Raw genomic sequence first — 16,220 nt, 5'->3', positions numbered from 1 at the left:
AGAAGGACATGGAGGTGCTTGAGTGAGTCCAGAGAAGGGCGACGAAGCTGGTGAGGGGCCTGGAGAACAAGTCCTACGAGGAACAGCTGAGGGAGCTGGGCTTGTTCAGCCTGGAGAAGAGGAGGCTCAGGGGCGACCTTATTGCTCTCTACAGATACCTTAAAGGAGGCTGTAGTGAGGTGGGGGTTGGCCTGTTCTCCCACGTGCCTGGTGACAGGACGAGGGGGAATGGGCTAAAGTTGCGCCAGGGGAGTTTTAGGTTAGATGTTAGGAAGAACTTCTTTACCGAAAGGGTTGTTAGACACTGGAACAGGCTGCCCAGGGAAGTGGTGGAGTCACCATCCCTGGAAGTCTTTAAAAGACGTTTAGATGTAGAGCTTAGGGATATGGTTTAGTGGGGATTGTTAGCGTTAGGTCAGAGGTTGGACTCGATGATCTTGAGGTCTCTTCCAACCTAGAAATTCTGTGATTCTGTGATACTATGACTACAGTGAGCTCAGCAAAGTGCATGGCTTCAGGTTTATCTCTGCATTTTTCCTAAGATCCTCATTTGCAAAGAAAAGCATGAAATAACTTTTGAGTATCCAGCTTTCAGACATTTACAGTTAACTAAATACCACAGAGTTTGTGGTCATCTTTCAGTCTTCTACAGGGCATAGGCTACCAGCTCAGACAGACCAAGAATATGGCTCCAGTCACGTCGCATAGTCTCCCTGTATCTAAACTGGTGAGTTGACTTCACAAGTAGAACCCTGGGTTCAAAGAATTGTGAGCAGCAGTACAAGGTCCAAATGGCAGCCAGTTACCATGGACTCATATTTAGGCCAACCATGTTAAATGTCTTTATTTATTTGAATGATGGGATGATGTGCACTCTGCCAGTTTGCAGGCAAAACCTAAACCAGTAAATACGTGGGATGGCAGGGCTTGCTATTCAGAGGGACCTGGACATGCTGGAGAAATGCACTGACTGGAAGATCATATTGTTCAAGAAGAGCAGGAGCAAGGGTTTGCATCTCAGGAGGAACAACCCAGGCAACAGCACAAGTTGGGCACTGATGTGGCTGGGCACTGAAGGGCTTGGGGATGCTGGTGGACAACAAATTTAGCACAAGTCAGCATCATGCCTCAGAGAGGCTGGGGGAGAGGCGTTTGTGTGGCCTCTTGGGGTATCAAAGGCTTGGGGTGTCAAACTGCTGCCCACAACAACCTCAGAAGAGGGCTTGGAGAAGGCAGCACCAAGTTCTCCTCAGAGGTGACCAGGGATAGGCAAGAGGCAGAGAACACATGAAAACATTGGAAATACTGATTGGATAGCTGCTAGCTACACCCCATCCGCCAATTTTTATTTTTATTTTAAGCTATTCATGAAGCTGGCATATTGCATCATCACAGCCAGCTAGCTATGCAACTGGAGTTCTGGTTTTGCTGGAAGTATTTATAGTAAGTATTGGAGTATGTTAGTGTACAGCACATGTGAGGCAGGTATCTGTCAAACAATTTGCAAATTATATACTGGAAGTGTTGTTCAGGATCCTGAACATTGCTCTCCAGAGTTACTGATCTTTTATGGAGATTTGTGCTGTTTAATTGCAAGTTGGGAATTACGACAACACATCACATGACTAATTTTTCAAACTATAATTGTACTATTCCCCTCAACCTCCTCCTCATACTTATCCTATCAATCTCCTTTCACTTTTCACTTTTTGTTAACAAGTAAAAAACATCAAAAGTGGAAAATATGGCACTTAAATGTACTACACAGGACAGACACAAGAGATCTATGCTTTTGCAGGTCTGAAAAACAGCCTTCACTACTCAAAATCTTCGTAAGACTGTTTGGAAACCTGGTGTTTCCTGAGAATTTTCAATCTCTAATAATAATTTTATTGATGAGAAACAAGAAAATGTATTGCCACACACTATGTTTAGGAGAAACAAACTCATTTGTTAAGTATCTTTTCCATGTGAGAGGTCTAGTTTCTATACTCTGAGAAACTAGTTCATGGAGCAAAGGTAATGCCAACAAATTCTAAATTATTAACCTCAAATTCCATTACTTCCAACAGACCTCTGATCCTAGAGGCAAAACACAAACAGGCATTTTGACAAAGTTCATGGAGTTTAAGACAAACAAACAAAACAACAACAACAACAAAACACCAAATACAAAGCAATTTTGTTATCAGCAAATTGAAGGCAGCGTGAACTATGCTGTCTTCATTATCCTGTTAACCTGTATAACCTCAGACTACAGCAGACGATGGAACAGAATATTTCTTTACTAAATGAACTAACTCTTTCATTCACTGCTAATTATCTCCTGGAAGCCTAATGAAAAGAGAAGGAAGTGTCTCTCAAGCTGAGGCCTGGAAAGTATCTGTTAGTCTGCACATCAATGGGCAAAAGCAGAGATGAGACCTAAAAGAATCAGTGAGGACATCTGGCTTGTAGCTGTTGCCAAAGGACATCACTCACTAAATTCCAACAAGCTTTGCTGCATAGTAAATTTGAAATCAAATTGATAAGGGCAATCACTACTACAACCAGAGCAGCAAAGGCCATCTCATTACCTTACAAAGTTTACCTCCCCAAAATAAGCAAGATCTCTTGGTCACAGAACATCCCCTAGACAACAGGACAATTAAAACAGCTCCAGAAATGTGCCAGCAGTTTGCTGTTGGCATTCAACAATCCAGAGACAAAAGTCAAACCATAAAACCATATCACATTAATTCCCTGAAAGTTACCAGTTTAAAATATTTTGGGGGACTATGGGGAGAATAAAAGACATATTTTAAAATAAACTATTAAATACTGGGAAACTAACTGATCCACCTGATTCTGAGAAAAGCTTTTAATCTCAGCTCCCATGTTTCAGGGGACTGTTCGTTTGTAAAATTTCCATGTTGGACCTCATAATTTTCCAGACAAAACAAGTGTGCCATCTGTGAAGAACTTCCATTTTTCACTAACAAGTTTTCTGATGAAAACATTTCATCAAGGAAGTTCTTAAGCACACTGTAAAATGGAAATGAACAGGAAGCTTTCTTTTGCTATGATCAAACAGCGGATTTAAAAGTATCTTGTTTTTAGAAAACTTTTATTTAGGCACTCTGTCAATATCCGATCTTCATCTCTAAAGCAGTTTCTGCAAAAAAAGATACAACGACCTGAAATAAAGGCAGATGCAAACTCAAGAACAGCTTTAGGTCACAGATTGTTTTCCCCCTACATTAAAATTATTTTATTTGTGGATCCAAAATAAACACAAGGGTTGCCTACTAATTGCTAAGCTAAAATGATGTTTGCCTGAATAGCTGTAGCACAAGATGCAGATGTTACGTGCAACAGGAAAAAGTAGGAAACGTGTTTACAATACAGGTACTTTTGACAGGCATAACCACTTATTTCACCATCTACAACAACTGTAGGGTCATATTTTGAAAGCAGATAGGGTGGAAGATGCAAGAGACATAATTAACTCCAATAGCCATACACTTGTCCCAGTATCTGGAGAAAGACCTTAGAAACACCTGACTGCAGAAAAGATATGCTACTACAAAAAAAGTACAAAAAGCCATATACTTAATTTTGCATACAAGTTTAGTAACCACTCCTTGTCTTTGGCAGAAAGACATGGCAATTGCATTTTCCACCTTTCTTTACACCTAGGTCACAGAAGCAGGATAAATTACTGCCTTACAAAATGCATAATTTCTTAGTCTCACAGATTCATATTGAAGATAATAAGTGGTATGTGCTTGAGTATCTATTTCAAGTGAGAGGTGTGTCTGAAGAATAACAGCATATAAGGGATTTACTTATCGGTGTCGTTGAGCTTTTAAAAAATGACAAATTAAATTTTCATGTTAACTTCTTTGGTAACAGAAGAACCTTTTAAGATACTGTTCCTAATAGCAAAGCACACTAGCTACGGAAAAGACACATTTATTATTGCCACTCAGACCCAGTGGCTACTAATCTGGAGAATTTCCAATTTTATCACCAGGAAAAGAAAACTTGTGCAAACCACAGCATTTATAATGCTCTAAGTGCACCCACACATAATTGGTTAGCTGTTCATAGTTAACAGGATAAATCTCCATGAGTATAGAAACTACACAAATGGAAATAATGTCCTATTACTGATAAATGAGCAAAGAACCCCACTGTCTGGCACCAAGTATTAATCCAGAGGGCAGAGCAACTGTGTCTGGAATCTACTTAGCCACAAACACTTAATAATACATGTATGTACAGACTGCTGCCCAAACACATCATTGTATGTGTGTCTAACTAGAAGACATTGTACAAAGCTTCTGAAGAACCAGAAATGCACTACACACAAATTGAAAACTTGACACCGATAGTATACAATTTTATCATAACATACTTAGAAATTAGAAAGATACACATGAGCAAAACAAATAAACAAACAAAAAACAAAACACTAGAATGTTAATAAAGGCCTTCAGAGATAAATCTAAACCAGAATGTATTAGCAGAAAGTGTTGCAGAACTGAAAAACTGGGAAAATGAAGAAAGGTTCTGCAGTTCCTCACAGCAACATTGCTAGAAAGCCGTTTCCAAGTATTCAGATTCTATGCTGAGACGAATTTTGTAATACCTAAAAGATGCATCAAAAGAAGAGATGCGCTTTAAAGAGTACAAACACTTTTTTTTTTTTTTTTTTTCACCCCCCATTGGCTTACAGATGAGCTTACTGCCTTTAGAAGAAGCGAAGACTGGCCCCATTTTCTACAAATGTTTTATGTTTCAAATCCTGACCTGCATTATTTGCTCTCTGCTAAATGTTTAATGTAGATCTCCATTTTGGAAGATGAATACCAATTTCCACCGAACATGTAGCTCCAGTAGGGTCATGCCTTGAGAGATTAACTAAACATACCAGATTTTCTTCAGTGTCAAGACCACCCCTGTGTAGAAATCTACCAGTAAAGTATTTACAGCCTGCAGAAGTTGATGCGACTCTTTTAGAGGAAGCTTATAGAGAAAATGATGATCTAAAGGTAAGGACACAGCTCTCAGAAGTGTTTTAAATTCAAACCCAAGTGACTCTTAGGCAATGCATTACTCTCCAAAATAAAACAAAACAAACAAAAAACATCCCCAAGTCTTTGGTCCTGGCTCCCAAATCATAAAGGAATTTTAAAGATTTTTTTTGCATGTATATATAGACACAAAGCAGCTTTCAATTCACCTAATTAGAGTTTCAAGCTCTAATGTATGAGGTTAACCATCTTTAAAAAAACAATTACTTCTAGGAATGATTTATAGCCTTTTGTACAGTAAGAAACTGCTTCCAACATAAGAGAACTGTATGACATATTCCAAATAAAAGCTAGAAGTGAAACTCAGGGTATTCCAGCACTGCTCTAGAGTGGAAGAGAAGAGCACAAGCAGGTCATTAAGGAAAATCTGAACTGAAAGTGTTCATACTTTCCCAGTTCAACTAAGCCCTTTCTACATAGCAGAGAATTACGAGATTAATTCTTACATAATTAAAGAAATATAGGGGGGGGGGAGGAGGGGGGAGAGTGAACAACCTGAAAGCACAGTCCTCTGAGATGTTTCTAGCTCAGTATCTAATAGTGTAGTAAGACATTCAGAGAAGTAGCAGCTAAACAAAGAGCTATGTTTACTACTAGTGTTATCTTATTATAGGAAAAAATAAAAGACATAAGAAAAAGAGAACATCTGGAGGAATAGGAGGGCATAGTCCATGCTCCCTCCTTCTGTGTCACTGAGAAAGGGACTGAAACTGACAACAAAGTGTGGCATTTCCCCCCAAGTTTTTCCCTGGGAGAAATACTGAGTGGTAGTTCAAAACAATACCCCCTCACATAAACCAAACACACAAAAAAAACAAGCCAAACCACCTCAGCAGCTTCCAGGGAATTCTCGCCCCAGCTTCCCCTGCAGGTACGTGTAAGTCACATGGTCCAGTAAACCAGGGCATAAAATTATTAGCATCAGTGTTAGTTAATTTATTTACTGAAAAATAACTCAAACTGAGTCCCATGTTTCATAAATGAGGAAAATGTTTGTAAACACTTTACAATTGAGAGAAGTGGAGGAAAGAGGTGTCATGAAATGGTTAAATAAATAAAGCAGAATTGAACACTGTCTCTGCAGCGCTCTGTGCTGCTGGAAAAGAGACTCCTGCCATTCTTCTCTTGCCTCGGCAGGGGTTGCTTGGAGTAGGTTTCCCTACGGAAATGTCAGAGGAGGATCAGATGCTCCTGGGGAATACATTCTCCTTTCAGCTCAAAGGCTGGCATTTGGAAACAGAGTCATTCACCTGGGATCCCTATGATCTTAAGCCCTATGCAAAAGGGCACACACTTCATTCACAGATATGATGTGAAAACTTAAGATTCAAGTGGGTGTTGATCAGAAGCAAGCAGGAAGGAGTGGCTGGTAAGCACAGAAATATTGTACAACATTGGAAAAGGACACAGCTCTTGCCTTGATGCTCCAGCCATCTCAGTCATATTTGCTCAGCTGTTTTACTTACCAATGTTCAAAATTAAACTATGAGGAATTGATCAAATTCATCTATGCTTCTCATCCAAGTAAAGAAGTCAGAGATGATACTATGATACTGCAGCTGAAGCTGCTTTTGGTACCTGGCCTACAAAGCGGATAAGAAAGACTATCAGAGTCATCCTCCAAGGAGTGTTCCCTTTCCCACTGTTATGTTTGCTTGGAGTAGCTTTGGTTTTCTGGTGCTGTCTTTAAAAGTGTTGGCTATATTATCCTCAAAAGAGTGAAACAAGTAAACCACTGATACCATCTGTAAACAGAGGCCTGACAGCATATTCTTAACAAATGTTAAGAATTATAACAGGTTGCACTGCTGTTTTGTACAGTTATTTGCAAAAGTAAGCCCAAAGAATTCCAGCATTTGGAAAAGCACTCCAAAACACATTCACAGATGGATGGTCTAGTCACCAATATTCTTCTTTCCATGCCCCACCCATCAACGGGATTTGCTGGAAAATTACTAACTACACTCAGGTTAGGTTAGTTACCTAGACATTCACATTCAAGATCACAGACATGTACAAGCTAAGTCCAATTAGTGCTTGCTGATTCATCAGATCAACTAAACAAACCTGGGAAATGCAACAGGTAACCAAACATTCTTAGAACAAATTAATCCCTAGAAAAACAGGTACATCACGTCTCAGGAACAAATCAACCTCATCATGAACAGATACTTTGTGTCCCCTACCGACAAAAAGCATAGGTCAGGCCACAGCTGCTTTATACAGGCTGTTGAACAATAGGTCCCTACCTTGTTTGCTGGCAGACACTGCAAATCCAAGCCTTCTCCTTCTTCTGGTAAGAGCTGCAGCTCTTGCAGATGTTGTACTTGCAATCTTGGCACTGTCGCTTGCTGTTGATAAGAAAGGTGAAAGGGGAACAGCAGCGAATACAGCAGTGCTCATTGAACTTCTGCTGCTTGGAAAGGATGTTGCATTTGTTACCCTCTTCATCCAACTTCTGCTTCATTTCACTGGAACAAAAAACAAAAGAACAAATATAAATCTCTTTGCCTTTTTCCTCTTTCAATATGCTCACGTGATACTATTTAAATAACTTCTGCAGGTGTAAAACAAATGTCAGAAATGCACATTCTAAATCCAGAATTGGGAAGCTAAAGCTCCTATATTCTCTGGAGTCACATGTGACTGGTCCATGTAAACTCTGCTGTGAGTCAGAGCAAACAATTTCGGTTCACACAGCTCCAGTAACACTCTGCAACACCAGACTACTTTACCTACTCCAGCTGTCACTCCCTTGTGACATCTCACAATTCGCTTTCAGAGCACTTCGCAAATCAAAAACCAGGCTATGAAAGTCAAAAGACTTGGTGTACAGTAATAAAAAAAAAAAACCTCTGTTCAATAGTTTTGAAAACAAAAGTGCTACGTTTTCTGAGTTCTAATTCATGGAGTCATATTATGCATAAGAGCTCAGTCAAGGAAGCTAATAGAACATTTCTTTCCAGAGTTTAAACAAACAAACAAACAAAAAAACAAACAACTAAACCAGGACCAATACTGAGCCAACTGCCAACTGCCTGTGACAAGGTTTGCAGACCTCTATTGCAGACCTCTAGAGTTTTCTGTATTTCAGCAAAAGAGTTCATTTATTTAAAAAAAAAAAAAAAGAGAGAGAGAGAAAGAGAAAAAAAAGAAAAAAAAAAAAACAATTTTATGTGTGGTATTTATTAATTTGCTATCTCCCATTTTATAGCGCTTTTGATATTTTCCAAATTAAGCAATATATTACATGATATGAGTAATGAAAAAGTGAAGAAGTCAGAATGAACAGTTGTGTGAGTGGATAGTTTCTGGCATTTACAACTAGTATCTGCATTAAAAGAAAACAGCATTCATGAAAAACATGTTAGCAAAAGCCTAGAACAACAGTGTAACTATAAATATATCCATTTTCTTCTGTTTTTCTGAGTTAGTAGTAGCTAACTTATTATTTCTAAGCACTGATTAGAACCACTTATAAGACTAGAGTAACAGAAAAGTATAAAAAAAAAAAAAACCAACAAAATCTAGAGGTACCATAAGAGGTGGATTAAGCTGCAGGAAGACAGTCGTGACACGGTGACTTGCATTTAAATTTATGCTTAAATATCTTGGTACAGGAAAAAAAAGAAAAAAAAAAAAGAATATTCTTGTTGCATACTTATTCAGAAACTCAACCAAGATAACCTATAAGCATTGCTATGAGCCAATCCTGGAATGTTAAAAAGACTCACTTTACTAGGCTACACATCTTCTAATTTGCCATTTCTGTCTCAGATGAACAATTTGAAATAAAAACAGCCTGTTTATTAAAATCTGACAAGTCAATTCTAAACCTCAAGTCTAAAAGGCTATTACAGTAGTGATCTAAAGCATGTAATTTCTGAACTTGCATGTATGCCATATTTAACCATATTCCAGATACTGGTATTATAAATTTAAAACTTTAGAATGATGTATTTTTCTGTTGTTTGTCCCCAGTATAAAGGTTTGGCCCACCTGCTTGAACTTGAATAAATATTCTTCAGAGTTTCAAGTAAATAATCTTTATGACTTCTGTTCAGATTGTAAAACCTTCTAAAAAGCTGTAAAACTTTTCTTGCTTCTCCTCGAGAGGTAATGCTGTGATTACACACTCAAGGGTTGGGGGCAGGTGGAGCTGTAACTGCTAAATGCAAAGTTAAGAGCAATGCACATTGGCAACTCGCCATACATATTGCGAAGTTTAAAACAAGGTAGAGGGAAGACTAGGACATGATTGAGAAACAGGTTAAAACAAAACAAAACAAAAAAAAGTCTAGGATGATTCAACTCCAGGCCTCTACATTGGGAGCTGCTCTGGAAGGAGTTCATGAAACAGCAATGCTGAAGGCCCCAGTCAGCTTTATTAAAATATAAAACTACAAAAACCCATCTGCTTTCCGTATAACAAGGGAAAAAATTACCAGCAGAAACCTGGTAGCAGTCCTTTAAAAAAGATGAAACGTATCAACTACAATGTGGGATGTTAAGCTCCAGGACAGAGTCCTGGCACAATTTTGCTGCCAGTTTCCCCCAAACCTGTTCCTCTGCTCCTCTCTGGGGGAGCATCTTCAGCTGATGGGATGCAGCCAGCTGACACTCACCTCACACCAGCCTATATTTCAAACTGGCACACTACAAAAGGCCAAGTCCAGCTGGTAAGGTTGCCATACTCCATGTAACTTCCTCAGGTGATGGACAAATATAATTGTAGACCTGCCAGCTGTGTATCAGATGCTCCTTTAATCTGTGCAGAACCTGACGGTCCCTTACTCCTTGGCTACCATGAGAAGTCACAGGCTGATTGCTGAAACTTTTCTTCCATTCACACCTTTTGAACTTGATGTTCAAGGTCCCAGATTGTTATTACTGAAAGGGGGTCCCCACCTCTGCTTTTGCTTTCTCACCTTTTTTTTTTTTTTTTTTTTCTGCCTAGAAGTGCACAACCAGGTGAGTGCAATGCCACTAAATTTAGGGAAAACACTAACTGTAAGTTTTATAGCCCCTCACCACTCACCAACATCTGCTCTGGAGTTAAATAGACAGAGATGCCAAGGAGAACTCCTCAGCATTTCATCAGTTCCATAGTCTCTATACCATGAAGTGTATTGTGCACACACAGGTAAAGCTATATACTGCCAGGGTCATATATTTTTCCCCCTGCTATATACAGTAAGAACCAAATTCTTCCAGCGGGCATATGCCTCCCTCTATGGATTCAGCACTAATTTATTTTAGCTGCCTCCTTCTCAGGTAGTTTATTCTTCTCCATCAGGATGGGCATCTAACACAAATCCCTTGTTAGAGGCAGTGCTACACCATTGCTACAGACATTTTGTTTCTCCTTACATCTTTGCTAAATTGTCCCTGAGGAAACTCTATTTGCCTCTCTTTCAAAAAGTGGAGCACAGGATTGTACTGGGTACCTTTGGAGCAAATGCCAAGTTACACCATAATCTTAGAAAGTGTCTTTTTTCTAGGCTCCTATCAACATGAGTCACAATTGTACCTTGTGGTATATTTAACACTCAGTATGTCTATTAGTATTCTACACATTATTAGTGCTGTTAAAAACAAAACAAAACAAAAAAAAAAAAACAACAACATCAAAAACATGTTAGTACATGTGCAAACATACTGCTTGCAGTTGGGGACCCTTTGAAGAACACCTTCAATCTGCACAGGGATATAGATCCACCAGCAGTAGCTGAGTTTCAGGGAGAATTAGACAGCAGGGAGTCTATCAGAGGAAAAAAAGAAGAAGAAAAAAAAGTAACATTAAAAATCCCTCAAAACCAGAAAAGCACAAAGCTTTGGCAGGCTGGGGGAAACACCTCAGCATTCAAGTAGTAAGAGACTCATAAACTGTTATGAGTAAACTACTTCTTGTATCAAAAATTAAGACAAATATTTCACAGTCCAATTACTGCAGCTGTAGTTGTATTCTATGTACTATCTCACGAGCATTTTTCAGGTTCTTTTTTTTTTTTTCCCTTGAGTTACTCATTTCTACAAAAATAGCCTCAGATCTTCCTTTGTAGTTTTTCTTGGCCTCTCTTTTCAAAACTAAGAGCTAGATGGTGCTGCCTATGTATTAACTGATGATATTGTCCCATTAAATTGTTTTAAATTGTTGTCCAAACCTTGCCTTTGCCACTTATTTCAAAAGGCCTACAATGACAGCGTTGCCTTCAAAAATCAATGTTAAAGATTCAGTGACTACTGTGCATTCAAACTGAAAAGGAACAGTGTTGACTTTTCTCTTATTTAAATGGTTATAAAGCAGGAATGGATATAGCAGGGGTGATGTGCACACTAGAAAAAGTAGAAACAGCATCCATGCACACATAGGGAGATGAGGGAATTGGGCCGTACAGATAAGATTTTTAAAAAGCATCCAGAACTGATGTAGCAATGTTCTGCCTAAAATCAATAACAATTTTTAATATTGACTGACAGCAAGCCTGCTATGAAAGCCACTACATCTGAAGCACTCACCATGTGGCCACCGTCAGTATGAACACCACCAAGAAAATAGCATCAGAATTAGACACATGTAAAGTGAACCAAGTAGCATGCAACTACCATCAGCAGTCTGATCAGATAACGATGTATTAGGAGTTTAGGATAACTTATTTTTATATATAGGTAAGGCTAAGTGAGGTACACGAATAAAAACCTATTTCAGTACTTCATTACTATTATTATTTTGAACAAGGCTTTGCAACAAGCATGTAGAGTCTAAATGGATCCTGTATTACCCTAGCAACATACACACCTGCCTAGACTGATGCTGAACAAATTCTCACTGAAAGAAAGATGTATATTTCACCTTTAACGAATAAAGTTATCCTTCTACAGTCTGGGATAGCATTGTGAAAAATAATCGGTTACCTATACGAAAAAGTATCATGGATTCTGATGATAATTTCTTTCTAAAAAGAAAGAAATCCACAACTGTGGTGATAATGTCTTTGTTTTTTGTTTTTGTTTTGTTTTGTTTTACATTTGCAAACAGTTCTGATAGTGGGAAAAGAGTTGCTTTAACACCTTTGTATCTCTTATTAAATACCATAAAATAAATGTGGTGAATAACAAGCTGAGAAAACTGAATACTAGTCACAGTTGAACAAATTCCACTGCTGATAGAACCAGAAAAATGCCAACATGCTTGACACTTAGCCTTGTCTTAAAAACGTATCAGACAATGAACTTGCTACATAGAGAACAGAGTCAATCAGCACCAAGTTCAGATGTAGCTCACTTGCCATGGACTGATACCTTGCTTCATGTATCAGGCTCTATCCTAATCTGTTAATAATTTTCTTACTTCAGGACATGAAGGATTTGTCCTCTATTATTCTATAGATGCGGTACTAGGGGCTCTTAAGGAAGATTTCCTTTTCTGTTGCTGTCAATCAGTGTCTATCATCAATGGGAAATTACTTGACATATCAGAGTGTAGTTAAATGAAATAAATACACTGGTATTTTTAAAAATTTTTCTCACCCTGTAAACCTGTAAATTGTCAAGAGACTGTATTTAACCCCATTTTCTTTTGTAACATTGGATATCACAGGAGCACAGACTGTACTTCATCTAACTGTTAGACTTTGAAATCTGTGTGCAAGGGGAGCAGAGAGGGAGAAGCAGGTCTGAAATTTCAGAGCAGATATTCTGGGGAGCTCTGATGACATCAGATATCTCCGTGTGAAAGTTGAAATTATCTTTTCCAAGAAGCAGTGCTGTGAGTACAGACTGCTTTGTCCTCCTGTTCTAATACTGCCACACGGAACACATGGAAATAAATCTGTTTCAACACTTTTTTCTCACTTTTCTTTCTATTCTGCCCTTCTAGCTCAGTTAAGAGACTGCTTTGCAGGCAGGTGGGGTGTTCTGAGGTGAAATGATTCATTAGTATTTGGGACAAGCACTTCTTCTGCAGGTTAAATCCTGGGTTTATATTATATCCATACCAATGTTTACCACTGGGCAGTGTGAATGTTAAAAGTTAACACAGATCCAAAGAGCAACTGGAAAAAAATAATAGAAGAAAAATGTGTCCTGAGTTAATATATACAGAGATACCTTCTCTGGATTAGAAAAATCCTGGTATGCAGATTCCTAGAGTATTCAGAGAAGCAGTACTATGTTTGGTTGTCTATTACCCTTTGGCTTTATCTTCTCTTAATTACCCATTAGGCAGTTTTAGACTGCCGGTAGATTCTCCCTCAGTCTTCATAACATTGAAGAAACACAGCTCCCTCAGCCTTTTGGTGCATGTCATATGCTCCAGTTCCTAACCATCTCTGTGGTTATAGTGGTGAGGCTTATGCTCCAGTTTGGCAATGCCTTACTTGTACTGGGACACCTAACGCTGTACACACTACTCCAGATACAGACTCAAAAGTACTAAATGAATGATCACTTGCCTCAACCCACTGACCACTGCTACAAGGACTGACTGCTTTAAATTCACTGTCCATCAGGAATCAAAAGGTTCCCTTCAGCAGAGCTGATCGCTGGACAGTCAGGCCCAAGCCCATTCTACTGCAAAATGCTAGATTGGTATTGCTTTTTCAGGAAGTTCCCAGCAACCCATTTCTCTCGAGATTGACCTTGAAAAGCTGGAGTAGCCCCATCTACCAGTATGTCAACCCTTCCAACCAACTCTGTGTCATCTGTGCACCTAAAGAAAGTGGACTGCATCTCAAAGCCCAGAACATTAATGGAGGCATTAAACCAAATTAATCCCACTATCAGTCCCCAAGAAGTAATGCTTGTAACCAGTTAGGCACTGACCACTACTATCTGAGCTTACTCATCCAGCCAGTTTTCATCTATCTATTTCGTAATTTCTGCTTTGTATATAATATTCTCCCCAATCTGACTACCAATCTTTACGCTTTGATTAATATTTTATTATTTTGCGATACCTTTCTGTTAGATTACAAACATGTAACACTACATTGTACTACCCCATGAAAAATGTCAACAACCTAGCAAAACTGTATTAGTTTTACCACCTTTCTCAAATTCCTACTCTTTTTTATAGTTCCAACATCTTATATAGTGATTCATATTTATACAAGCATTTACTACATTCCCATCTATCTCATTTCCTCTCAATAAATGTCATTTTGCTCTCCCTAAAAGTGTATTTCTCACTGCCTACGTGGTGTCTTTCTATAACTAGAATGTCAATGTTTCTTGCATATCTTAGGTAATTATGGCAGAATTTTAGAAATGCGAAACATATACATAAATATCAAGAAGTCTATGGAATTGCACTCAATCAACAGCAGAAACTACTTTTGGGAAGCAGTTATTGATTTGTCCTGCTAAACTCCACAGTCTAGCAGCTATCCCTTCTCTACCATCCATTAAGGGTTAACCTACATATTAAGCAGACCAAATGTCTAAAAGCCTCTCAAATACATTATTTCTACATCAGTCACTGCCTCTATTTACCATTTCAAAGGTCAGGATAGTGCATTTTGTCAAATATCTAATACTGACTTTTTTCTCCTTGTTGCAATTGAGTGGGGAAAAAAAAAAAAAGTTTAATAGAGTTAATTCCTGGGTGCATCTAATTTTAAAGGGATAAAAACTGAATTTCTGACCATGTTGACCAACTTCCTCCTTCTTCAAGTATTTCATTGTGTATTCATGACCACTAAAAGAAAGTAAATATTAAAACAAATACTTTACAGTGGTAGCATTTATCTACACTCCTCCCTGCCATTTGTCACTCTGTGCCTCTTGCCTGTCTCTCTCACTAGGAAATTTCATGTTTGTCCTGTCAGCTCCTGACTTGCAGTAGAAAGTCATTTGAGGTTAATGGCTTTCATGTATCCCATTTGGTTGTACCTGAACAATAAATACAGACTAGCATTCTTAGGACTGGAATATTGTTCAGTGTAAACAGAACAAAGAAAAATTAATGAAAATATTAAAATTTACACACTTTTCCATCACAAACATGATACCTTCTCTGCATTTCTAACGGCATCTGTGAGTCTACCTTTGATATGCATCCATATTTAAGCCTGTATCACACTTGTACCATTTTCTTTAAGAACAGAAAGGCCCCTACTACATTAAACAGTTCTTCTTCCAGTGCTCCTTTCACAGTGTAATCCAGTTCAACCTTACAAAATCTGATTCATAGCCTGGCTAGTGTACAGTGGGACAGTAATTCATACATCTCTGAAAAACTCAGAGTATTCACCGTGAGTCTTCATTCCTTTTTCCTGGTGGGATTTCAAACAACACAGACCTACTAACATTTGTGCTAGAAACAGTGTTGTTGCTGAGTTAATATTATTTACTGCTCTTTGCATCAGAAAATGAAGGGAGTTCTCCTTGACCCTTCCCAAGGAATGTGCAGCAGAATAAACAAGGCTATGTAGCAGAATAAGCAGCAGAGCTTGCTACAGAAGCAGGCTTTACAGTGTGAGAAATGATAACATCAGAGGGCTGTGTGTGTGGTGTTAGAAAACAACACAAAGACCACATCACATGCAGATGAGATGAGTAATACTTCATATGTGGGAGTCTTCTGCCTCAAGAGGCTGGTGATCAAATCTGCCCATCATGACTGCTGCCTTCTCCCGAGAGCACCACTGGCCACTCCAGAAACCTAGTGGGATGGGAGCCGGAAGAGACATTTTCTCTGCCAGCACTGGGAAGCACATAATGCAACACAGGCAAATCCATGCAGTTTTACCCACAGAAAACTCCACAGAGTATTTTTCCACTTCCTGCAAGAGCCACAGAAGCTGTACTATGCAACAAGAAGAAAGCAGGTGTTACTAAATGCTCTAGGCCATTCAGACAGCAGGCATTTCCTTTAGGTGAAACTCCTATGCAGTCCTAGGAAGCACACCAGGCTCATACTAAGTAAGGTGACAAAGAAAGAAGAAAAAGAAAGAAAAGCCTCAAAGCAAGATATTCTACATAGGATCTGCAATTTAAATATATATTTTTTAGTAAATTTAATCCTATAAATAATGATTTTATTGAGTATAGGAATTGCCTGCAACAGCCATGTGGGGTTTTATTTGTTTTAAAGACCAAGACTTGCAAGTTTAAATTTACCATATACCTCTATTGTACACA

At 38.6% G+C, this 16,220-nt stretch overlaps 1 protein-coding gene across 4 annotated transcripts in view; it reads right to left on the bottom strand.

Annotated features, from left to right (window-relative positions):
• Positions 1-16,220, bottom strand: part of MYRIP (myosin VIIA and Rab interacting protein) — a 231,963-nt gene that overhangs the window by 115,057 nt on the left and 100,686 nt on the right. For all 4 annotated transcript variants that reach the window (XM_084511564.1, XM_084511567.1, XM_084511565.1 and 1 more), the window contains one exon: positions 7,328-7,549. In XM_084511564.1, the coding sequence (XP_084367690.1) occupies positions 7,328-7,549 (222 nt within the window). The remainder of the gene's footprint in view (positions 1-7,327; positions 7,550-16,220) is intronic.

This window comes from Aythya ferina (genome assembly GCF_964211825.1).
Source record: "Aythya ferina genome assembly, chromosome: 2".
Taxonomy (NCBI): domain Eukaryota; kingdom Metazoa; phylum Chordata; class Aves; order Anseriformes; family Anatidae; genus Aythya; species Aythya ferina.
This window is presented reverse-complemented; position numbering and strand designations above follow the sequence as displayed.